The following is a 27,188-nucleotide window of genomic DNA, read 5'->3' as shown; positions in this document are numbered from 1 at the left end:
CCGAATGTGCACAAATTAAATAAAAATAAATAATAATGTGAATGAAAATTGTTTCTGTCGTGTCTTTATGATCATTTCCAGACTTCCCTCTGCTAATCTCCTGAATGAAACAGTGCAGGATGCATGCGCCTCACACAGCGAGCACGGGTGTGTGTGTGTGTGTGTGTGTGTGTGTGTGTGTGTGTGTGTGTGTGTGTGTGTGTGTGTGTGTGTTACCACCACGAGGACTCGGGTTCTCAGAGCTGCAGCAGCCCGGAGGTTGGACGACAGGAGGCTGAGTAGAGGAGGGAGAAAACAAAAAAAGGATGCCATTGATTTTGCCGTGCACACACACTCATCTTGTGACGTCCACGCACACATAGCTGTGAGGTCAGACGTCACACACTCACTCACACACTCACACACACTCACACAGGCATGACTCGGGCTTGGCCTCCAGATCTCCCCCCTCCTTCATCCGTCACACGTACAACATTCACTCTTCATATTGTGTAGAAAACCATTTTTTTGCACCCAGAAATGAGTGAAGTTGTAAAATCTGAGTTTACTTGAATGCACCTTTATCTGAATTACATTTATTATAGACACTTTATTGGAGAAACTCAAAAATAAACAGTTAAAATGAGGCTCAAACAGTGAAGTAAAAGTTATAAAACTGACTACAATAGTGATAAAAACAGAAAAGTTTCTGCGTTTTATTTTTCACTCGTGTTTCATACAGTTATACTGTATATTTACCTTTGTTTTTAAAATGCCTATTGTTTAATTAGGAATAAACGAGTGGGTAGATCATCAGCTCTGCCTCTTTTATAGTGCGTCATATTATTATTAATTGAATTTAATGAAGGATATTATGAAATGTATTATGCTGTAGCACAGGATAAACATCTACATAAGGGCGAAGGGGAAGTATGAATGGCAAAATTCAGTAGCTTTCCCATGAGAGGATCTGACTCAGACGATGTTTTACAGCAACCAGTTCACTAATGTTAATAATAAAATGTTGCGAGGCGGCTGAAAAGAAGTTGTTCTTTTTTTTTTAAAGCAAGGAAACATGGGTACAGTGTGATAAATGTGCAAACTGACCGAATACAACACAATGTGTAAGTGATGTTACAGTGATGTCAGATATGGAAGATTAAAAATGTATGAGTATACTGTACATATTAACCAGCTCTGTTGTTAACGTTTTATAATTAAAATCACATCAGTGTTCAAACATCTATTTATTATTTATTATCACTTTATTGGAGATACACAAAACTAAACAGTTAAAATGTGTTAAAATGAAGTTGAAACAATGAAGTAAAAGTTATAAAACTATATAAAACAATAGTGAGCACACAACATATGTTTGTGTTTTTTTTTTAAGGTGGGTGGTGCCAGTTCACAGACTCAGAATGATGTCAGAGGTGAGAGGAACTCAGGGGCCGCCTTAAAGAGCGTGAGGAGGTTTCTCCTCTTAAATCGTCTCGGTGGGAGTTCTGGTCTGTTCTGGTCTGTTCTGGTCTGTTGGGGTTCAGGTTCTGCCGGGTGAAGAAGGATCTCAGGATGAAGGCAACGACGACGAAGACGACGACGATGACGACTCTGGTGACGGTGGTTCTGCTGGTTTGGGCCTCGATATCGTCCACCGATGCCTCAAGTGAGTAGGGTTACATGAGAAGATATTGATAATCAATCAAACAATCAATAATCTGGTGGTTTTTAATGTTTTTTTCCTGTTCATTTGATCACTTCCTCCTTGTTTCTTCACTAAAAACAACTTTTCAATTGATTTTTTTCCACTTAACCTTATGAAATGTAAAGATTTTAAGACTAAATTACCAAATTAGTATTTTTTTTCTGTGTGGGTGTGAGGTAAAACCAACAGTGAGTTTAAATAATCATTTTTAATTACTGTGTCTAATGTAATTTTCTGCTTCCCATTAGTTTAGGCAGCTTATGTGTGTGGGTCTTTAGTGATTATATGTGTGTGTGATTGTGCACATCAAATGGTCTGATGAGTAATTTTCTGCCTCTTTCATGCCTCTGTTAGAAAAAGGAAGGAAGTTATAGGCCAACAAACATCGTTTACACACCAGTTTCACACCATCAAATTGTTTCTTACACTGATTTTGCAAAGGTGTTTGGTGTAAATCAGGAAAATACTTAAGTCCATAATGTTATTTTTTAAAATATTTTTATACTTATGGTTAGTTAAATGTGAAAATAATTAGTGATTATGTAACAATTTCATTTTAAAGTAGTACATCTCTCTCTCACACCCACACCCACACACACACACACACACACACACACCCACCCACACACACACACACACACACACACACACACACACACACACACACACACACACACACTCAGCCTCAGTCTGGGATTACTGATGCTGCTGCTCAGCTGATGGTCACATGAAAGGGATTGGAGGAGATTGTTTCGAGTCGCGTGACTCTCACCACCAAGAACCTCGACTTTCCTGAACGCACCCTCGACTCCACAATCAGAGCTGAACATATTCTGATTTAAATGTTGCCTAACATATCACATATACGTCTTTATTAAAGTCAAGAGGGATGTGGACGTATATGCCGCTTATATCACAAGAACATCCTCAGGATATAATATGAAGATAAAAAATGAAATACCATGGTATATTTTGCATATTTGGATATATCCAGATGATGATTTTTTAAATTTGGAATAAGATTTTGTGTTAATGACGTCTAATTTGAATATAAACAGCACATATTTTATGTTTCTCTTTTTTAATGTTACTCATAATGGGACTGTGGAAACATTGGTCTACAATATTAGCATATTAGAGGTGGAAATCACCATCATTATAACGATACCTGTGTTTCAATACGATATTATTGCAATATTAAAAATATGCTGTGATATATTGTGATTTATTAGCTTTGTTCAACTGCAAATTATGACGTCTCCAATTGAAAACTTTGTTAACATCTGTTTTTTTTCCAATAAGATAATCTTTATTCTATTCAGATTGATACTTGGCGTCCGTGCATGATAAAATATCGCCAAGTAAAATATCGCGATACTATGCTGGATCAATTTTTCCCCCCAACCCAATTATAGATGAACATAGTAATTCAATGTACATACATATATATTACATTTGCATGTGGGTAATGTAAAAGTTAAAGCTCCCAAATAGAAAAATGTAACAATACATAAGAGAAGGGGAAAAAAACTAATGAATGAACGGGCAATGTGAAAAAAACGTCTACTTTTTGTATGTTTGACGTGGTGTCCAATCAGATTGGAGTATGGAGGTTAGAGTTTAGCAGAGTGAGGAGGAGTGACTTACCCTGGGGTGAGATCAGCTGTTGCAACTCGGTTGGATATTTATTGTCTGTAGGCCACAGTAAAACATCTTTCACACTACAGATAAATGATCGTTGTCTTCTACAAACAAAAAAAAAGTACAAAAGTAATTGTTGATAATATTAGTTTGGTTTATTAGATTTTTTTTTTTGCAGATGCATTTTAATTTCCTGGTAAATTGGAGTTCATTTTTTCTCTTTTACCTTTTAAATCCAATGATAATCTATGAGTTGTAGTGTCGGCCGACGACCTGAAGTCTTAGGTATGTTAACGCTTCTGTTAAACGTCTATTGTACTGAGCACAAAAAGTTGGAAAAACTGATTAAAATCTGTTCAGGAAGCTTCTTTGGCCTAAAGGCTGTTTTTACATAGGGAAATAGTTGGGTTGCACCGTCCAGTAACTTGCAAAATAATCAAAAAGCAATAGTTAAAAATCAATGTAAAAACTTTGATGTACTAATCTCTTTCCACTTAAAATAAGACTCATTACCTTAAAAATTTACTTGTTTTTAGATAATTTTCACTTAAATTCACAATAAATAGAAAAATCTGCCAGTGAAAGTAAGTTTTTTGTGCTTGTAATAAGAAAAACTTGCTCCATTATCAAATTTTTTCGACTTATTCCAAGTGAAAATCTGCTTGAAAGAAGTAAAAAAGTGTCTAAAAACAAGCTGCTTTTAATAAAATGTGTCTTATTTTAAGTATAATGAGATTTGAGAGACAAATAACTAAGTCCAGTTGCTTTCGATTTAACCTCCTTTGAAATACTATGACCTGGACAAATGAGAATATGCACCGGCTATAATGAGATTTGTTTTGACTAGAAATTACATTTTGACTAGAAATAAGACAAATATTCTTGCTAAGATACTTGAGTTTTTGCAGTGTAATGCTGCATTAGCATCAAAACAAGGTAGGCTAAATAAAAAACGATAATACATATGTAGTCTAAGAAAAAAAAAGGAAAAGTTAGGGGGAGGGGCCCACTTTAGTATTCTTTAAGGGGGCCCAGAATTCCTAGCAACGGCCCTGCACAGTATAAAGATATTCCCAACCTCAGCAAATAAACAGTAGGCTATTCACATACTTACATGATTGATGAAATTAAAACACAATAAACACAGATAAATAAAATAAAATATAATTCCACAGCAGAAGCAGCTTGGGGTTTTTAAAGATAAATAAAAATCTCATTATGTTTTATAATATTTCTTTGTTTCAGTGTGTTATGAACCCTTGTTGACTGTGGTTTTCCCTCACAGAGCCGAGGAGTCAGTTCTCACGCTACCGCTCCTGGAACTCCAGGATGTATCCGGTGTGGAGAGACGGCGACGCCAGGTTCAGGAACTGCTGGTCCGGCGGCGAAGTGACCTTTGACCTGAAGAACGACGCCCCGACTCTGACCGGGGCCAGAGCGACGTTCAGCATCAACCTGAACTTCCCCCCCAACCAGACGGTGCTCTCCGACGGACAGGTGGTCTGGGCACGAAACTGCACCATCGATGGTGAGATGATGATGATGATTTCTCCTCTGAATATTAAAGGGATAGTTCACCCAAAATTGAAATTTCACTCATTATCTACTCCCCCTCATGTGGACTAAGGGCTGGGAGAAGTTTCAGAGTCCTCCGTGGCTTCTCTGAGTTACAGGGGGTCTCGGCGTAGCAGTGCATGTCCATATAACGGTTGCAAATGGATACCAACTGTCTTCGTAACAAAAAGACACACCAAAAAACATCCAAACACCTCCATGCTGCTCGTATGTAATGTCCGTCTTGTATTGAAGCCCCAAAATGCGAAATTGCTCCGAAAAAAAAAAGAAGAAAAAAGTCTATTTTTCAAGCTTGTTTGTAGCTGAAGCTCCTCTTCCCAGTTCGTCCAAATTTGACGGACCAGGAAGAGGAGCTTCGAGGAGCTTCCGCTACAAACAAGCTTGAAATATAGACTTATTTAATTTTTTCGGGACAATTTCGCATTTCGGGGCTTCAATACAGACGGACATTACATACGAGCAGCATGGAGGTATTTGGATGTTTTTTGGTGTGTCTTTTTGTTACGAAGACAGTTGGTATCCATTTGCAACCGTTATATGGACATGCACTGCTACGCCGAGACCCCCTGTAACTCAGAGAAGCCACGGAGGACTCTGAAACTTCTCCCAGCCCTTAGTCCACATGAGGGGGAGGAGATAATGAATGAAATTTCAACATTGTGATTTTGGGCTTTTTTTTTGCTTTTTTAACATGTCTTCTTTCAGAATAATAGAAAGAAATGGTAGAAAATCCACATTAAGGATTTTATTTTACTTCATTTGTCTCTTTCGTCGGTAGATTTCTCCTAAAAACCAAACCAAAAGTTAGTCTGACCCATGTAATGTCAGGTGTCATTGTAAAGCTCTCTCTCTCTCCTGCACAATGATCTGGGTTCTAAAAACTCATCATTTCCTTTGCATTGATCAATAAATAAAAAGTAAAAGTAAAATTGACAAATAACAATTCATGGAATTTTACAACACTTTTTTCTTTAAAGGCTTAAAAGAGTTTTTCCTCAGACTTTGAGCTAGAAATCTCCACTTCAGCAGCACTTACAGACATCAAACCTTCCAGTTTGATCCCTTTCTATATTCTGAAGGTTTTTACAGAGGGGATTGTTGATATATCATTCATAGCCTGATTTATACAACTTTTTATGGAGAAAATTTGTATTTTCTCATTTACAGAGTGATAAAAAGAGATCCAAAATCTCCTCTGTAAAAACTTCTGATTCTAAATTATGTCGACAAAATAAAGCAAGAATTTTGAAAGTAGCTTTATCCATTGTTCAGATTTCTGTTCTGGAAATGAATGCAAATTAGTGCATATTTGATTAGATATTGCCTCATTTACATATTTAAACATAAAATTTGACAAAACTTGTAACACAAAAAATATTTGTTTTAATGTAAGTGATAAAATTGGGAAGTTTCGTGATGATATCTGTGATCAGTGATGAATGCTGCATGTGTCTTGTCTCCCAGGGCGACAGTACCAGGAGGGTCAGGCTGTTTATCCCGACCAGGACGCGGAGCAGACGGGATGTTTCCCCGACGGCACGCCGTTCCCCCGCAGCCAGAACAAGAAGCCGCACTACGTGTTCGTGTGGAAGACGTGGGGTAAAAAAAAAACACATTTCCTGTTTCATTTTCATTAAATAGCTTTATTTGAATAACACATAATGCAGCTCAAAGTGCAAAATGTGCAAAATGAGGTAAAAGAAATGATTTTCTTTTGGTAACTGAATCTATTTGAAGCAAATAGTATTATGTAGGAGAATTATTTTTTGTTAATCACGGATCATCACCCAGAGGCAACAGGTCCTTTATTCACAGATGGTGCAAATTTTAATATAAAACCATGTCCAAAATCCTCCCAAATCCTGACTCAGCTGATCAGACCGTGCATCAAAGTCAAAAACAACTTTATTTAAATGAAGAGAATGTAGAACTTTATTTAAGATGTTAACACAGACACAAAATCTGTTCCTCATCATCCAGTTTTTGTTTTCTTCATCATCATCGTGAATCTCTCCATCCTGTGTGAATGAACTGAGCTGTGCATTGATCCCCAGTCTGGTTGTTTATAATCATCACATTGTGTTTTTTTTCCTTCTTGCAGGACGTTACTGGCAGGTGGCGGACGGTCCGTCCTCGTTCCTGACGATCGGCACCGACAACATCCCACTGGGCTCCTACAACATGGAGGTGGTGATCTACCACAGCCGCAGCCGAGACAAGTTCATCCCTCTGGGCTACGCCTCCACCATGTTCACCATCACAGGTCACACTCACAGTTCATCCTCACTTTATTACTTCTATCCATTTATTTGTGTGGTAACACTTTACTTGAATAGGTATTCATAAGATTGACATAACACTGTCATAACCATGACATAACAGCTGTCATAAACATCAGTGAATACTTATGACAGCTGTCGTTAAGTGTCATTCAGTAAGTTATGTCACTTTTGATGCAAAGTTGACATTGTTTGAGATGTCCTTGTTATGAGAAACTTGACATATTTTTTAAAGTTTGTCCATTAGGTCTGCTATGACAGTTTAATTGTCTTTATGTCAAGTTGTCAGAACAAAAACATCTCAAACAATGTCAACTTTGCATCAAAAGTGACATAACTTACCGAATGACACTTAACGACAGCTGTCATAAGTATTCATTGATGGTTATGACAGTGTTATGTCAATCTTATGAATACCTATTCAAGTAAAGCGTTACCATTTGTATTTCTACAACAATCCCCATGCAGTGATGGCAAGTAACAAAGTACAAATACTTTGTTACTGTACTTAAGTAGAAAAATTTCTGGTACTTTGTACTTTTAGAAGTTTTTCTCATTTGTACAATACAAATGCCTACGATTGACTATAGTGAAGTACTTTAGGATACATCTTGTGTCTGGAAGGTAAACGTAATGTTTGTTCAAACAATAACATTGATGAAATGGATTCCAGATAAATTATCGTGTGGTTATTAGCTTTGCAGTGAATCGTGCAATAGAAATACTTTTTACTTTTAGCAATACTTTTGAGTAAATTTCAGAGCCTGTACTTTTTACACTGCAAAAACTCAAAATCTTACCAAGAATATTTGTCTTATTTCTATTCAAAATGTCACTTCTAGTCTAAATAAATCTAATTATACCTAAAATAAGACTCATCACATTTTAAAAAGTCGCTTGTTTTTAGACACTTTTTAATTTTTTCAAGCAAATTTTCCACTTGAAATAAGTAGAAAAATCTGACAGTGGAGCAAGTTTTTCTTTCTTATTACAAGCACAAAAAACTTGCTTTCACTGGCAGATTTTTCTACTTATTTCAAATGAAAATTAGTTTGAAGTGAAAATGATCTAAAAACAAGTAAATTTTTAGGTGATGAGATTAGTTTTGACTAGAAATGAGACATTTTGACAAGAAATAACACAAATATTCTTGGAAAGATTTTGAGTTTTTGCAGTGTACTTTTACTTGACTTTTACTTCTACCCAAGTAAAGAATCTGGGTACTTTTGCCATCTCTGTCCCCTGTTTTATTTTTTAACACCTTCCTCCGTGTTCCTCCTCCTCCGTCTTCAGACCAGGTTCCCTTCACCGTGTCTCTGGCCCAAGTCGACGACGTGAACCAGAACGACCAGAACTTCATCCAGAACCGCGCCGTGGCCTTCAACGTCCAGCTGCACGACCCCAGCCAGTACCTCGACACCGCCGACATCAGCTTCAGCTGGGACTTCGGCGACAGCACGGGGACTCTGATCTCCAGAGAGCACAGCGTCACACACACATACCTGGCCGTCGGCACCTTCAAGCCTCAGGTGGTGCTGATGGCCAGCATCCCCAACGGCTGCGCCAACCCCACGGCCGGTGAGATTTAAAATTGTTCAGGGGCCATTTTAGTCTTAAGGACAATTCCAGGCAAATTCTACCTACCCAGGGGGCAAAGCAAAAAAAACAGACACGGAGCGTTGTAAAAGGTTTGACACCAGAAATGATATCTAGGAACTTCAAGGATTAAGACCAGAGTGGACAACCCAGTCAACCATCTGCTGGAAAGCTACAGGGGACCAAAACCCCTTTCTTGGGTCATTTTGCTGGCGAAATTATGTAAATGCAAATATTTAGGTACTACAATGGCATAAATAGTCATACAACTATAAAATTTGGCAGAGAGTATCTTGACACATAGGGGGAGGCATGAAAAAAAGATTCTGGGGTTTGTTGCAACTCAATTTTAAGATATCACCCTCAACATCCCAAAAAAGACAAAAAAAAAAAGAGTCCAAGATAGCCTTTCTACTAGCTACTGGAAAGCTACAGGCTGTCTCCAAACAATGCAACACATATTGTGAAAAACTCCATGTTAACTGGCATGATCAGAAACCATTCTATTTCTGGTCTCCCCAAAGTGAACAGATAGACAGAGAAGACCGTTGGCCACAGAAAGTGGGGCTTTTGAGATAGAAAGGCTATCCTGGACTCAAATGGAAGCTTAGGAATGAAGGAAGTTTTCTATATACATGTTAAGCATAGATATTCTCCATAAAGTGCTGAAAAATAATAATTTTCATGAGAATTTGTCAGGTGAACAGTTCTTTTTCTTTTTGTCTTTTTTAGGATGTTGAGGGTGACATCTTAAAATTGAGTTGCAACAAACCCCAGAATCTTTTTTTCATGCCTCCCCCTATGTGTCAAGATACTCTCTGCCAAATTTTATAGTTGTATGACTATTTATGCCATTGTAGTACCTAAATATTTGCATTTACATCATTTCGCCAGCAAATGACCCAAGAAGAGGGGTTTTGGCCCCTGTAGCTTTCCAGCAGCTAGTTGACCGGGTTGTCCACCCAGGTTTTAATCCTTCAAGTTCCTAGATATCATTTCTGGTGTCAAACCTTTTACAACGCTCCGTGTCTGTTTTCCAAAAAACTGGGATTTGATTCATTCCCAATGTAGCCTATATATTTTGTATTATTTTGTAGTTTACGGTCAAAATACGGTTGAATGTAGGCTACACTCCCATCCACCATTCAACTGTTCTCTGAGATATTTCTATATTCGTATAGCGATTGGTCATTCCTATAAATTTGGAAGTGACGTCATCTAAAAACATGGTGCGATGGTAACTCAGCTCTGAGACTGACACTTCAGATTCAGTCCTACTATTCACTAAAAGTGTGAGTGAGATGCTTGATAACTAACTTTTAAGTGCAGCTTAGATTCTAAGAAGCTTGATAAATACGACCCCAGATCTGTTTCACTGTCGCTGTCCTGAATCAAGTTTTACTTAAGTTGTTTTCTAACTTTTCTCTCTCAGCGGGTCCGGTCGTCGACGCCTCCATCGTTCCGGCCGTCGTCGTGACGGCAGCAGCTCCTCCGGCCGAGGGAGGAGACACCACCGCTGTGGAGGTTCCTGTGTCTGACGCCACGGCGCTGGACGTAGCTGCAGAAACAACCGACGGAGAAGCAGCAGCAGCAGCAGCGGAGGTTGCACCTGCAGAAACAGATGCTGCTGCAGCTGTAGAAGAAACAGATGCTGCTGCCGTAGAAACAGATGCTGCTGCTGCCGTAGAAACAGATGATGCTGCTGCTGCCGTAGAAACAGATGCTGATGCTGCCGTAGAAACAGATGCAGCAGCTGTAGCAGACACAGATGCAGCTGCAGCCGTAGTAGCAGATGCTGCTGCTGCTGCTGCAGAAGAAGCAGATGCTGCAGCTGGAGACGTGGCCACCGCTGCTCCTGTTGCTCCTGCAGCTGAAGATGCTGCCACAGCTGCTGCAGATGAAGCTGCGGTGGTGACAGATGCAGCTGCAGAAGACGTCGCCGTGGTCGATGCCGCCGTTGCTGCTGCAGCTGTTGCTTCAGTTGCACCTGTTGTTGCAGAGGGAGAAGAAGGAGAAGCTGCAGTCGAAGTCGCTGACGGTGTCACAGTCGCTCCTGTGACAGAGGAAGTTGAAATTATCACGACTGTTGATGCTGAAGCTGAAGCTGCTGCTGCTGCTGCTGCTGTTGCTGCCACGGCGGTCGTCGTGGTTGCAACAGAGGCTCCTGCCGACAACGCCATCGCCGCTGCTGCCGTCGCCACCGAGGCCGCGGCTGCTGCAGCTGAACCTGAGGCCGAGGCGGTGGAGACGGAGAACGCAGTGGCAGCGACTGCAGCTGCAACAGGTGAGACAGCGCTTACATTCACGCGCATCCCTTGGCTGCACACACAGAGAGGACCGCCCCTTTATGCCGTTCTCTCTCCTCATTGGATAAAGGTTGTAGGATACAAGGAAAGTTTTCTCCTCGGCTCAGAGCAGAGCAGAGTGACTGACAGACCCGTGTTTCAGACCAAACACTCTATATAAGTGATTGCTGTCGGAAGATACAACTATTTAAGACTTATATTAACACAAACATTCACCTTACTTCTGCTTTAACTGAGATGTTAAATAGACAAAATTTGCACAAAACAGTAAATAGAGATACAGACTTTATTTATCCCCCAGTAGCTAATCTATTAGTATAATGATGAAGAAGGAGGAAAAGAAGACGAAGAGAAGGATCCAAACAACCTCAGGACTTTCTTACCCTGTAACAGTGATACCTGACTTCCTGTTTTGATCACATGATCCTCATGCCAGCCAATCGAGGGCTTGAACCAAGCAATATTTGACTTTTTTGTTCTTTGTTTTTGTGTATAATCGTTAACATAAAGACATGATTAACAAAGTCATTCTTATTCTTATTCTTCTGAACATTTTTTATTCTTATTCTTATTGGTTGTCATTGATCTGAACTCTTATTTTTTTCTCCTCCCAGTGCAACCGGCCGGTGAGGAAGCAGAAGCAGCGGCTGCAGCTCCGGCCGACGCTGAGGTTCAGGCCGAGGTGGAAACAGACGCAGCACAAGTTGCTCTGGTCGTGGCTAAAAGACAAGCTCCAGAGCTGACGGCCGACTGCACCGTCTACCGCTACGGCTCGCTGGCCACTTCTCTGGACGTCGTCCGTGAGTTCACATGGATCTCTTTTAAATTATTATTATTATTATGGCAAATTAGACTTTGAGTACGGATAATAAAATATCTCTTCTTTCATGTTTCCATCCTGCAGAGGGGATTGAAAGTGCAGAGATCGTTCTGGTGTCCAACGTCATGTCTCTGGCCACTGAACTGGAGCAAAACGCCGTGGACCTGACGATTTCCTGTCAGGGAAGGTAAAGAGAAACCATCACATGTGGCTGTTTTCTTTCTTTCTTTCTTTCTTTCTTTCTTTCTTTCTTTCTTTCTTTCTTTCTTTCTTTCTTTCTTTCTTTCTTTCTTTCTTTCCATTCAAACTCACAACATGGTTATCATAGTTTAGACTTATTTTGTAGGGACTACAGATGGAAATTAGCTGCGCCAGTAAAGGAGGACGACACATGAATCACACAACGCAGCAGGTAACGTTCGGCAGCAGCCGTTTACTGAGAACGGGGCAGGGATAATAACAAACAGACCGGAGGTGACGCCCGGTTACCATAGCAACTACACACACTACTGGCGTCACCCCTTCTTCCCACAAAATAAAGAGAGTACACCCCCCCCCCAAAGCCAAACAGCATACCAACAGTAGCACAAAACAGCAGGCATCACAAGAACTGGGGCCACCTAACAGACCCACAAGGCACGGGAAACAACAGTTCACAGATACACCTCAAAGTCCTCCAGATACTGCGGCGCACGCCGCTGACGCCCAGAACGTCGGGGCGCATCAGCAGAGGCACAAGCAGGCATGTCCACCCCTGAGGGGTTGTCCCCAGACCCACCGTCATCGTCCAGACGTGAGCAAGGAGCAGGCAGGGGCCCGGCAGCATCATCACCATGAGAGGGGAACAGAGCAGGTGGGGGCTCAGCAATGACTGGGGGGGTGTCAGGGCAGTGCGGAGCAGAGCCGTCCACATCCTCATCAGGCGCGGGGTCCACCGGGGGAGCCTGAGAGGCCAACTCAGGACCCACCACCTTGTAACAGTCACTCAACCTGACCCTGTAGGAGGTACGACGAAGTTGAGTCCCCGTGAACTTCTGGATATTGCACCAAGACCCGTCCACGCTCGAGACAAGGTACCTGTCACGTGCCCTCGACTTGTTCCTATCGCCGTACAGGTACACCAGATCACCGGGCTGGACAGCAAGGGGCATTGCCACACGACCAGAGGGCACTTTCGACTTCATACTGTACTGGTGGTTGGTGACACGCTCCGAGTGTTGGTCCAGGATGAGGTCCTGGTCCACCACAGGCAACTGCCTATGGGAGAACTGGTCACGCTGCAGCAACATCTCCCGTGACGACAATCCACGTGATCTGACACGGCTGTTCAGGCGGGCCGTGGCGATAGAGAGTAGCAGGGGAGTAACAGCCCTACAGTTAGGCTCGAGACGCAGAATTTCCCCCTGGATCTCCTGGATGGCTTTCTCCGCCACTGGGTTTTTGTTGACATTCTTGGCATTCCCCACTTCAATAACCAACCTGTGAGCAGCGAGGCCCGTGTCCCCGGCCAGGGCAGCAAAACCAGGAGCAGGGTCAGTCCTGACCACTGCAAAGGGGCCATCGAGAGGGCACAGGCCCACACACAAGCGGGTCAGGGCGTCCCTCAGAGTCTCTTTACGTTCATCGTCAATGAGGCAAGACAGTGTGAATGACGTGACACACTCCCGGACAACCATAATGAGCTGGCGGTCCCGCTTGAACACATCAGCCGCAAACGAGGAACCGACAACCTCCGGCGGGTCACAGGTAGACTGGTCAGCCACAAACACAGGGGTCTTTCGCAGTGCCGCGCACTGGTGGCATCCAAGGGAAGCACGTTGTACAGCGGCGTCCATATCCAATGCGTAGAAGTAGCGCTGCACGACAGTCTTCAACTGCGAAGCGGTGGGGTGGTCGAGCTTGATATGGAGGGATGTCAGCAGGCCATCAAGCACGGACCGCGGTACAACGATACAGTCCGTCGAGGCAGCAAGGGGGGTGTGCCGGCGGACAACCAGGAGGCCATCCTTGGCCACCGTGGCAACATTCAAGTACCGTTTCACATCACGAATGTCCGTCAGCTTCCTAGAAGGACGTGTGCCCTGACGGAGATGAGCACGGGTCCGTCTGATGTCGGAGCACTCCGCCTGTAGGCCCAACCACGCTGACCTGCTCGTGAATGGCAACTTAGCAGTCCCACGCACCACATCTTCAGCCGTGACCTGGCGCACGACAGAGTTGGAGCTCGAACAGATAAAGGCACAAACTTGGCAGGTGGGGCTGTCACACTCAGGTGCGTTACGGCTGGCAAAATCAGACGGTAAGATAGCCGCCCCTGCTACATGCCGTACGAGCACTTGGAACCGACTAGCGGTGGATAGGAAGGAAGTGACGCGAGGGCTTGCAGAGAATTCCCCCCTGCACATCTTCTCAAATGCCTGTACACATGGCTTGCTGTCTGTCAAAACACAAGCCTTCTGGGATGACTGGGTTATGTAAGGGGCAAAGTGTTTCACCGCCGCAGCTATGGACAGAGCCTCGACCTCACAAGGCAGCCAGGAACTCTGGTTCTGGCGCAACTTTGCGCTGAAGTAGCCTGCGACCTTCACAGTGTCCTTACAGGTGACATACAGCGTAGCACCAAGGCCCGGTACTCTGACAGCACCATCGGTTACAATCCACAGCTGGTCGGCAGGGCGTGGAAGTGTGATAGCACGCGCGGAGGACAGCGCCTTCTGAGCAGACTTGAAGGCGCTATGCAGCTCGTCCGACCACAGGATCGCGTCCTTCGACTCACGCCCGGCCACTGCGTCGTCCAACGGGGCCAGTACTGCGGCGCAGCCCTTTAACACGCGAGCCAACACCTTGTATGCTCCAATGAATGAACGCAAGCCCGTCACAGTCTTAGGTGGGGGGCACGCAGCCAGAGCAGAGACACGGTGAGGGCTGGCCCGGATTGTACCCAGACGCCAGACCCAGCCCAGGATGGAAGTCTGTACAGGGGCAACAGTGGTCTTGGTTGCGGATAGGTTCAGATTGCAGTGTTGCAGGGCAGAGAGAACTCGCCTCCAGACAGTTAGCAAGTCCTCGAGAGTGTCTGCGCCGCAATACAGGTCATCAGCCACCTTGGCTACTTGGCCCTGTTCGAGGAGGTCTCCAAAGACTCTGCATGTTAACTCCTCCAGCGCCGTCTCGGACCCCGGCATGCCCATGGCACTCCGTACGTACACACGGACGCCTTTGAAGGGCGTGACAACCCCACAGTACTTCCATGAGTCTCTGGACAGAGGGATCTGGTAAAAAGCTTTGGTCAGGTCTGTGGCAATGATATATTTCCACTGGGCAATGAGGCGCAAAGTGGAGTCAACATCAGGCATAAGGGAGGGCTGGGGCTTACTGTACCGACCAACATCTGCAAAAGCTGTGACAAGGCGAAAACCACCGCCAGGCTTCTTGATGAGGAATGAAGGGTTGACATATTCCACCGTGATGTTGACATCCTCAGGCTTCCTGAAGACGCCCATGCCCTCCAGCACGTCAAACTGAGCCTGGAGCTCTTGCAGCTGACCCCTGGAGTACTGTGGAACCCTCCCTTTGCGTTGCGGTGGTAGAACGGGTCCCATGTTCACTCTGGCCTGGAAAGGGCCCACGGCGCCATTGTACCCTTTAAAGTGGGGATCAAACACACTGTCAAACTCTCTGTGTAGTGCGTGGAACTTATCTCTGATGTCAGGTGGTATGATGTCATCAGGGTCAAGAGTGACAGGGCCAGAGTGTAAGGCTGATTTAGTTTTCACAGCCAGTTTAGGGGGGCCGGCTGGCGCGGCGGCGCCACTGAGTGGGGGGACATATGTCGTGCGGACACGACAAAGATGGCTGCTCTTCTGAACCAGCTGTGGCACGCCAGTGAGATTCGGGACACGGATCTTTCCTGAGACGCCCCGCAGCAAGGTGGGGGTGGGCCACTGGTGTGTATGTGGCAGGTCACATGAGGAGTCAACGTGAGGTTCAATAGCCAGTTCACAGTCCACATCACACAGTTCAGGCGGCAGTTCAAGTTCGATGTATTCCCCTGGCCACACAGCATATTTATCTGGAGCACGGAGCACATGCGCGCGCCGCACCGCATGCCTGTCCATTGGTGTCTTGAGGGTGCCATAGCTGTAAGTATCCTCACCCAAGCATATTTGGTGTTTGGCCGGCCTGATTGAGACATCATTCTTCTCCATGAAGGGGATCCCAGCCAGAATGTCAGAGTCAAGGTTTTCAACAACGAGACCTTCGAAGTACAGACTGTGACCGCCTCTGTGGAAGTTTGCCCGCGTTTCTCCCACAACCTTCAAAAGGGATGACCCATCAGCTTGGAAAGCAGACTGCGTACTTCCTGTGACGGTAACGCCCAGCCTGGTAGCACATGAGGCTCTCATCATGTTGCCTGTAGCCCCGCTGTCGATGGTGAGACGCACAGGACAGTGACTGTGGAACGCATCCAAGTAGGGGGACTGTTTGATGAGTACACGTTTTACGCCACTAGGTGGAGTCGCCTCCTCACTCATGCACTCACCCACCTCATCATCAGTTTCAGCCTGCTCACCCATCACTTGCCGTGTTTTGGCCATGAACATCCTGTCTTGGGGGGGCAGGAACGTGCATTTGCTAAGGAAATGATTATCAGGTCTGCCAGCACATTTGCACAGGGGACATGACCTCCTCGGACGGGCGGGCAGGGTTTGCTTTGACCTGGGGAGCTCAGACACGGCTGCACGCATAGCACGGGCATCCTCTGAGGCATGTAACTCATCCAGTAGTGAATCAAGGGCCTGCGAGATCTCTGGTTTAATGGATGCCAATGTGCGGGACCGCAGTTCAGTGCCATACCTCTGTTTGACGAGCCTTGGCAGATCGGTGTGTATGAGGCGAAGCCACGTGAGGACAACAAAGTTCTCAAGTGAGGGCGTTAACTCCTCATCCTCAGTCACAGCGTCTCCCATGTGACTGATGCCAGAATCCTTACGTAATAAATTGTCCTCAGTAAAAGCCATCAGACGTTGATATAAATCCTCTGGTCTCTCATCAGGTTCCCGTTTGATAGCAGCAAAGTCAATGAAGTGGGCTCCAGTGCACTGAAATCCATAATGTAGGCGAATAGCTTGCCAAATGCTGTCAACGGACGTGGAGTTTCTGACTATGCTGTGACGAGAGATGACAGGACAGTAATTAGCAATCTGTCCCAGCATGAGTTCTAGCATAGCCGCCTTACGTTCTTTAGTGCGACGCTGGACAGCTGGAACCGGGTCGGCGTCATCAGTGAACCCACGGCATGGAGATGTTTTGGATTTTTTCTCCCATTCTGCACCATTGAGTAGGAACGGGGCAAACTCACCATCAAGTGACAGTGTGTACAGCAGGTTCTGACGCCAGTTTTCAAAGGAGTTTACGGTTTCAATCTTGGATAGGCACCATTGCTTCGGGGCTCTGTGTGAATTGGCCATGCTGCCCAGTTAGCCACGTTAGCTCCGCTGCGTCTGATTGTAGACTACACTACACTGTGATTTCCCCGACGGGGTAGTTACCGCTATGACGTCGGCAGTTGATAATGTCCTCGGGTCGTGTGTTCGGGAAGCGCTGCCACCACGCCAGTAAAGGAGGACGACACATGAATCACACAACGCAGCAGGTAACGTTCGGCAGCAGCCGTTTACTGAGAACGGGGCAGGGATAATAACAAACAGACCGGAGGTGACGCCCGGTTACCATAGCAACTACACACACTACTGGCGCTGGGAGCTAAATCTGGTGCAACCATCTTTTCATTTTTTTTCCTTTAAATGATTAATGTAATTGCACATTGTCCCTTATTAAACTAATAAACTAAACTAAACTAAACTAAACTAAACATTTTCATTAGTTTTTACTTTTATTTAGTTTTTCAGGTTACTTTTTTTTTCTGTTTAGTTTTAGTTCAACAAGTGATAAATCAGTCTTAGTTTTGTTTTTGTTTTTGAGGAATTGGTTAGTTTTTATTAAGTCTTAGTCCTAATTCTAGTTTTATTTTTTATTTTTAGACGAATTAACTCATTTTTATTTAGTCTTAGTCTTAGTTGTAGTTCTTATTTAGTTTTTATTAAGTCTTAGTTGTAGTTTTTCAGGTTTTAGGAGAAAGCCTGTGTCAGACCTCTGAAGATGAACTTGTTCCCTTATAGTTGCATCCATCCCATAATGTTCCCATCAGTCCTCATCAGGTTCCATTCACTCTTATCTACATGTGGGTCGTACTCCAAGTCGTCCCATATTGAGCTGTGGCGTTTTCTTCCTGCAGCTTTAGGACATCTCTAAGAAAACTACAACTAAGCTGATGTTACCTGACTGAACTCTAGTTTGAGTTAGTTTTACATTATTCATTGTAGTTTTTATTTAGTTCTCTTAAGTTTTTTTTAATTATTATTATTTCAGTTTACTAGATTACTTTTTTGCTGCTAGTTTTCGTTTTAGTCTTAGTTTTAGTGTTAGTCTTAGTTTTAGTTCAACTATAATAACCCTGACTCACATCAGATCACACCCTGACAGAACAAACTAAAATATTGCACTGTAACCACTGGACAGCGTATGAGCCTAAAAGCCGAAGCTGTCGGGGAATGGAAATGGAAATAAAGTGGCTCCAACTCAATAAATAGAGCAGACAGAGCGGGTCAAGAGGTTCACTTACTGTTCGGCCGTACACCATTAGAGGTGTATTGATTTGATCTTATCTTGATATTGTAACTAATGCATCATCACTTACTTCCTGGTTTGGATTCATGGAAACTGTGTCATGTAGTGTTATTAGTGGATAATGTTTTGCAGAAGAGGTGAAAACAAGTTTTTATTTGCACTAATCTTTGGTCTCGTTGTTTCTGTGTCTCCAACTTTTACCAGTTTACCCAGTGAAGTTTGCACCGTGGTCTCGGACGCCGACTGCATCACCCCAGTAGAGACGGTGTGCGGCGTCGCCACGCCCTCTCCAGACTGCCAGATGATCCTCCGCCAGTTCTTCAACGACACCGGAGTGTTTTGCATCAACGTCTCTTTGACCAATGACGTCAGTCTCGCTGTGGCGAGCGCCAGAGTCAGCGTAACAGTCGGTGAGTAAAAAGAAACACTAAATAATAACTAAGCTAAACTTCATCTGCAGGTTTTTTTTATTCTCTCTCATCGATGAAATGTGTTTTTTTTTTTTGCTCTGCAGGATCCGTCGGCTCCCCGGCTGGAACCGCCGCCACCGTCCTGGGCGTCATGGTTCTCGCCTGCGTCGTCTGTTGTATTGGTTTGATGTACAGGTGAGTGCTTAAAGGAGACGTGTTCTGTCCATTTTTCACAAATTAAAATAGTTCCCAGGTGCCTCAAAGACAGGTCTGTGTCATGTTTGGTCAAAATCCCCCAAGGATCAAACTTTACAGCACTTTTCATCCTCTCAAAACAGCCCTGTTCAGAACGGCTGGTTTCAGTGTCTGTCCCTTTAAATGCAAATGAGCTACTGCTTGCCCCGCCCCTTCTACCGGTCCCAGGCAGGGGTGGTATTATGCAAATTTGAAAACTAGTTACATCATTGTCAGACAACTGAGGCTCTTAAAACCACATGGATTTCAACCTAGGGAGCCCGAAAATTACAGATTTATTTGTCGATTCTTACATTTTAGGGGCCGAAAGGCAAAACAAACACCCAAATCTATGTTAAAGAGCCTTCAAAAAGTGATATTTGCATCATATGTCCTCTTTAATGTGTAAACCGATATAGCTCTGGAAAATATCAAAAGACCACTTCAAAATGTTCTTCAATAAATCAGCTACTCTACATGTTTGGTAGCCGTTCGATTCAAGTGTCTTTTGAATTTCAACACAAGCACAACTCACTGATCATGTGATCACCCGAACCAAAACATATTTAATGAAGGTTATAAAAACCACAGCTGCAATAAAAAATTGGGGTTATTCCACCAACTCTTCTTAAGTTAAAAAAGAAAGAAAGAAAATGAAAATGAATATGAACTTATTTTCTTTGCATTATTATTATTCAAGGTCTGAAAACGCTGCATCTTTTTAGTTATTTTGACCAACTGTCATTTTCTGCAAATAAATACTCTAAATAATAATATTTCTATTTCAAATTTAGGAGAAATGTTGTCAGTAGTTAATAGAATAAAACAAAATTGTTAATTTTACCCTTAAACACATACATATAAATGGTAAAAACCAGAAAAACTCATCATTTTGAAGTGGTCTCTTGATTATTTCCAGAGCTGTAGGCCTATACTGTATATATATATAGTGTGGACAACAGATTCATATAGTGACATATAACATATCTCATGAAGTATTGGAGACAGTAAAGGTCCATTGCTGTCCACTGCAGCAGGCGGATGCTGGAGTGTTTTCAGAGTATCAGATTATCTCAGTCACTGTAGAGAGAAGACCAACAGGCTGTTTATTAATAGAGCAGTCAGTGTCTCATGAGGGTTTTAATACTAAGTGGTGGAGCGACATTATCACTGTCTCTGTAATATATTGATTTTTATCAATAAAATACTCCTGTGTACATGTACATGTATATAATGTGCCTCTAATGTACAGATACAACCCATACTGTATATATACAGTATATACACACCAAAGCCCATTGACATATGTTCATATTATATGTAAATATAAAACACAGATATGTATGTAGCATATGATTTATATTGTTTTGATATAATGTTAAAGGGATAGTTCAACATTTTGGCAAATTGGCTCATAGTAGGTTCGTTACCTTTAATTGTCGGTGCAAGCTATTTTTAGAACGGCGGAGCAGAGTCGTGAGCTGCTCAGAGCTACGCTACGGAGGCTCATTATGGGATTTCTTGGTTTCCCTCATCTAACTCATCAAATACACAATCCAACAACTCCACAACGCTCTGGTGGACAAGTTGTGACCTGCACATTCACCACGCTATGAGATAATAACACAACGTTACCAGACAGAGTTGTTTTAGAGGGAAATGCAGAGACTGCTTGATGAAAAACTGTCCCTGAAGGCAACGCACATCAGTGGTTTTGCATGAATTTCCCTCTAAAACAACTCTGTGTGGTAACGTTGTGTTATTATCTCATAGCGTGGTGAATGTGCAGGTCACAACTTGTCCACCAGAGCGTTGTGGAGTTGTTGGATTGTGTATTTGATGAGTTTGATGAAGGAAACCAAGAAATCCCATAATGAGCCTCCGTAGCGTAGCTCTGAGCAGCTCACGGCTCTGCTCCGCCGTTCTAAAAATAGCTTGCACCGACAATTAAAGGTAACGAACCTACTGCTATGACTATAGGGATTATGGCAATGGGCCAATTTGCCAAAATGTTTAACTATCTCAGTATGACTGCAACATATAGCCTACGTATATATGTATATAACTCACCTGTCTCACCTGTCCTGTGTGTGAACAGGCGGTTCAAGCAGTACCAGCCTCTGAGAGACGACCACGACCACGGCGACGGCAGCGGCAGCTCCGCGGTGACGTCGATGCCTCTGTTGTTGTGGAACCTGCTGAGTCGACAGTCGCCCGGAGAAAGTCGTCCTCTGCTGCAGGGTCGGATCGTCTGAACTTCATCATCATCATCATCATCAACTCAATGCACTGAACATACACGACACACACTCTATAACGTATTGGCTTTATACTCCTAACACTCCTAGTAATGTCCTGAATGTATGAAACCAGAACCAGAGTCGTGGACCGGCCCCCCGTGCACAGCCACATTTATACGAAATATATAAAAAAAAAAAGTGTAATAAAACATGTTGAAAGTGATATTTATTTTGACCTACATTATGTTTTATTAATTGGCACTGACATGATTAGTTTGTAGAACTTATTGTCTTGTTTCTCTTATTTTGTGGTCGACAGTATTTACAACTAAAACCAATTGGAGAAAAAAAAAGTAATAGAAATCAGTGTAAATTCAATTAAGCTCCATTTATTTACAACATAATTTAAATCACGTTCGCCACAGAACATTAACAATGTTTGATACCCTGAAATAAACGATTAAAATGGAAACTTTATCACCATCGTGTGTGTGTGTGTTTCCTTTGTGCTGCTGCAGTTATTTCCAATATGATAATAAACATGCAAAATAAATGTCCACATCATTGCACAAACCTTGAGGTAAATACAAAACACATATTTGAATATTAGTAGTCTGGTCGGCTCTGTTTAATACAGTATTTCTGCAGCTTTTGCTTTTAAAGGGATAGTTCAACATTTTGCCATAATCCCTATAGTCATAGCAGTAGGTTCGTTACCTTTAATTGTCGGTGCAAGCTATTTTTAGAACGGCGGAGCAGAGTCGTGAGCTGCTCAGAGCTACGCTACGGAGGCTCATGGGATTTCTTGGTTTCCCTCATCAAACTCATCAAATACACAATCCAACAACTCCAAAACGCTCTGGTGGACAAGTTGTGACCTGCACATTCACCACGCTATGAGATAATAACACAACGTTACCAGACAGAGTTGTTTTAGAGGGAAATACAGAGACTGCTTGATGAAAAACTGTCCCTGAAGGCAACGCGCATCAGTGGTTTTGCATGAATTTCCCTCTAAAACAACTCTGTCTGGTAACGTTGTGTTATTATCTCATAGCGTGGTGAATGTGCAGGTCACAACTTGTCCACCAGAGCGTTTTGGAGTTGTTGGATTGTGTATTTGATGAGTTTGATGAGGGAAACCCAAGAAATCCCATGAGCCTCCGTAGCGTAGCTCTGAGCAGCTCACGGCTCTGCTCCTCCGTTCTAAAAAACAGCTTGCACCGACAATTAAAGGTAACAAACCTACTGCTATGACTATAGGGGTTATGGCAATGGGCCAATTTGCCAAAATGTTGAACTACTGTATCACTTTAAGTAAACCAGTTTATCAACAAATTGACATTTAACTGCTGTATGTGTGGCGCTTTAGTAAAATCTTGTTTAAAAACAATAGTGAACTGGGATCCACAGATCAGTTTGAGACGTAGAAAGAAAACACATCAGAGAGATCCATTAAATCTGAAAATATGCAGACACAGCAAATTACATGTCTATAATAATAATAAAATATATACTGTCTATGTGCAGGAACATGTGGATGCAGTCGGCCTGTGCAGACGCTGAGGAGCAGCAGCGATGTGTGTGGAGCTGCTCTGCTCTGCCCTCTGCTCGGTTCAATATGATTTATTATTACAATATGTTTCATGCACAGAGCTGCTGCTGCTGCTGGTTGCATGTTCAGTTCAGTACATTATATGACACGCTGCAGTGCAGGAAACCAGGCTGACGTCACTGCAGCAGAGGAAACAAAGACGTCTGTCGGTCGGTCGACGTGCATATAATCAGATGGAGGAAAAAAAAAAAGTTTGGCTGCAGTGAAAAATCTGTTGTGAGGAGAAGAGTGACAGAAATCACCATAATGTCCTCTCTTTGTCTTTCTCTCCTTATTAATAGTCTAAATGAATATCCCTCTATCCTCCTCCACTGTTTAAGGGATAGTTCACCCAAAATTGAAATTTCATTTCTCATTATCTCCTCCCCCTCATGTGGACTAAGGGCTGGGAGAAGTTTCAGAGTCCTCCGTGGCTTCTCTGAGTTACAGGGGGTCTCGGCGTAGCAGTGCATGTCCATATGACGGTTGCAAATGGATACCAACTGTCTTCGTAACAAAAAGACACACCAAATTAAATGGAAGCTCCTCTTCCCGGTTCGTCAAATTTGGACGAACCAGGGTCGAGAAGCTTCCGCTACAAAACAAGCTTGAAATATAGACTTATTTATTTTTTTCGGGACAATTTCTCATGTTGGGGCTTCAATACAAGACGGACATTACATACGAGCAGCATGGAGGTATTTGGATGTTTTTTGGTGTGTCTTTTTGTTACGAAGACAGTTGGTATCCATTTGCAACCGTTATATGGACATGCACTGCTACGCCGAGACCCCCTCTAACTCAAATTCCAATTTTGGGTGAACTATCCCTTTAACTCTGTCTCTCGGTTTCATGCACCCAGCGCTGCTTAGTCATTTTTCACCCATGATCTCCATCTCGGCCCTGACAGCTCTCCAGCTTCTGCAGCTTTTTATAGGCCGCAGCGCTTGGTTTGTCCACAGGAAGCAGAACAAAGAAAAAGTAAAAAAAAAAACAATGCCTCGAGAGGTTTCCTTCTTCCTTCTTTTCCATATTTGTGCCTCTCTTCTCTTCTTCCCTGAGCTGTGAAACTGCAGATGAGTCAGTGAGGTAGGTGAGGCGGTGACATCATCCGGCCACTGATTAATCTGAGCGACACTTTATTGCTCAGCGCCACCGCCACCACTCCCTAGCAACAGATGTAAACCTGAAGCTGTTTCCTTCATCTGTCCTCCAGGCTGCACAAACCCACCGCAGTGAACATCGCTTTGTTATGCAATGCATGTCGTGCACGTCTTCTGCAAAAACATTTACTACAGTGGTTTCCCAACCTTGATTGGCTCGTGACCCCATTTTGACATCACAAATTTCTGGCGACCCCGCAATCACATGATCGTGGCCGTCAATCAAGATGAGCCAGCCCAGATATTTTTATATCCTGCATTTTATTTGAACTCGATTTATATTCAAGAAAGTGAAAGTAGCCTACAGAATGCAGCTGGTTAAGATTGTATGTGGTGTTTTTAAACATAATATTTTTATATTTTTATCAGTAACTTATTTTTTAATCAATTACTAGACATTTCAGGTGACCCCATTTGAATTCTAGGCAACCCCATGTGGGGTCCCGACCCCAAGGTTGAAAAACACTGATCTACTACCTTTATTATTATTTATTTACTTTTTTTTTTTTACCCTCGAAAGAACATTTTGCACACAGAGGCCCCGCCCACTTTGTCAATCAAACACTCACACCTTGCAGTGATTTGCTGTGAGCATTATTATAGGTCAGACTGTCCAAAGATATAAAAATATACTGTATATATTATAAAAATATTAATATAAACAGTTTTGCATTTATGAAACACAGCAATGCACTATTGAAACGATTATTATCACGTATATCTACTAGATATATGGTGGTATGATTACACATATATGATTTACCCATTGTAAAATGTGTATATTTGGATATACATGGAAAATAGCAACATTAAACATTTTTATATGCTATTTCATAAGTCACAAATATACATGTTAAAAGAATATTAACCATTTTTTCAAGTCAATTTTAAAAATGTATGTGTGTCTTTTCTATTTACTTACTGTTAACATAAATCAATGAGCTTTGGCTTGGACATTATCATGTATGTGTGTAATATACTGTAAGCATTAACTACATATATAGGAGATTTATACAGGTAAAATCTATAGGACAGTATATACTGTATATATTAAGTGATATATGAGATAAATGTGAATATTACACTCCATGTATGTGTCATATATTATGTATATATCATAGATATGTTTTTATTTCTATATTTATTTAGTTTCTGGAAATTCAACAAATGTACAGTCAATGGAAATTATGTACAAATAAACCATAAATTAACCATATCCTATTGTTTTCTTTTCGATCACAAGTCTTAAACTTCATTTAGGAAATAGAGGAAGTGTTTAACTTTATTTTCCTCTATAAATTAAACTGGTGTTTATGTCCTTATGTCCTCGTTTCCACTATAAGAAATACTGTGAGTGTAAATCTAAATGCCTGTTGTTCAGACACACACACACACACACACACACACACACACACACACACACACACACACACACACACACACACACACACACACACACTGTGACTATACAACGTGTGGAAACGGGACCAGATCTTCTGTCCTGACTGGATTTATGGCTCCTGTGGGAATTCTCCAAGAACCAGAGGGATCAATGTCTAATGGTGACATCTGTCCGAGGGTTTGTGTTACTGATACAGTCCAGCCTCAAACCACTCACATGGATGTTTATTTGTTCGTTTTATTTATCTATTTATTTATTTATTTATTTTTCCACATATCCCTGCTGCCTGTCTGTCACATGTGAGTCCAGATATTGTCTAAAAACTCTGAACGAGGCCGAAGAACGAGCAGCTCAGAGCAGGAGAGGAAGGAAGGAAGAAGAGGAGGAAGGAAAAATAAAAGTAAGTGAAATGAGCTCTGAGCAGAGAGGGTGAGACAGGACGTGAGATGGAGGGAGGGATGGGGGGAGGGAGGAGGGGAGAGAGAGTTACTGACCATAAAGCAGGTTGATTAGATTACACAGCAAAGACTAACATGATCCATTTATGACAGAGAGAGAGAGAGGGAGAAAGAGAGAGAAGAGAGAAGCAGCAGCAGCAGATCTAGAAACAGGGAAACCATGTGGTGGTGGTGGAAGTGAGTGGTTGTGACTGACAAAGAGATGATTTTATTTCTACTGCAGTGTGTAAGTGTGTGTGTGTGTGTGTGTAAGTGTGTGTAACAGACGCTCCGCTGCAGAGAGGAAATCCACAATTAAATTCAATCAGAAAAGACAGTTGAGCTCTGATGTTGGAGCAGAAGCTGCAGATTGATAAACACCAGTGTGCATGTGTTTAAGAGAAAAGGAAAGAAGAGATTGTGTTATTAGATCGTGTGATTGTGTGTGTGTGTGTGTGTTGCATTTGATACTACAGTATGTGTGTGTGTGTGAGAGAGAATAAGAAGCCTGTATAACTGGACAGGATGAATGTTTCCCAGCATCCCTCACCGGGGACACAAAGGGCGGCCAGCGCCACACCCAGTCCACACTGAGCATGCTCAGAATTACATCAACTAGTTACAGTGGACTGGAGGCCTGGGTCAATTAAAATGACTATAGACCTCACACACATGCACACACATGCACACACACACACGCACACACTTACACATGAACACGGCTTTCTGTACTTGTGAGGATCTTCGCTGACGTAATGCATCACATCCAACCTGAACCCCGACAACTCTCCTTAAAACCTTTAAACACTGCAAGACATCGTTCTCATGCATCTTCAGTCTCACCACAGCCTTACAACTAAATAATAATAATAATGCCTTTAATTATATATCACCTTTTAAAACAAGGGTTTACAGGATGCTCAGTCATCGAGTGGTTAGGAAGTATGTCCGTTGTTGGCATAAGGCATAAAGACAACAAAAAGGCCCGAAAATATATATAAAAATAAAAAAAATGGTTTACAAAAGGCTTTGATATAAAAGCAGAAACACACAAATAAAGAAGTAAAACATTTAGTAATTCATTGTTGACAGTTGTAAAGTAACACTGTGTCACTGT

The 27,188-nt window shown here is 42.7% G+C and overlaps 1 protein-coding gene across 1 annotated transcript; it reads left to right on the top strand.

Moving 5' to 3' along the window:
* Positions 1–1,403: 1,403 nt before the first annotated feature.
* pmela (premelanosome protein a) lies at positions 1,404–21,490 on the top strand (the record flags this gene model as incomplete). Its single annotated transcript, XM_083971218.1, has 14 exons — positions 1,404–1,412; positions 1,524–1,645; positions 3,283–3,296; positions 4,611–4,853; positions 6,365–6,499; positions 7,002–7,163; positions 8,473–8,757; positions 10,208–10,329; positions 10,570–11,059; positions 11,696–11,881; positions 11,986–12,088; positions 18,796–19,001; positions 19,106–19,196; positions 21,334–21,490. The coding sequence occupies 14 exons, from the start codon at positions 1,404–1,406 to the stop codon at positions 21,488–21,490; spliced, it is 2,325 nt and encodes a 774-aa protein (XP_083827344.1).
* Between the last annotated feature and the right edge of the window lie 5,698 nt (positions 21,491–27,188).

This window comes from Trachurus trachurus (assembly GCF_905171665.1).
Source record: "Trachurus trachurus genome assembly, chromosome: 5".
Classification (NCBI taxonomy): Eukaryota; Metazoa; Chordata; class Actinopteri; order Carangiformes; family Carangidae; genus Trachurus; species Trachurus trachurus.
This window is presented reverse-complemented; position numbering and strand designations above follow the sequence as displayed.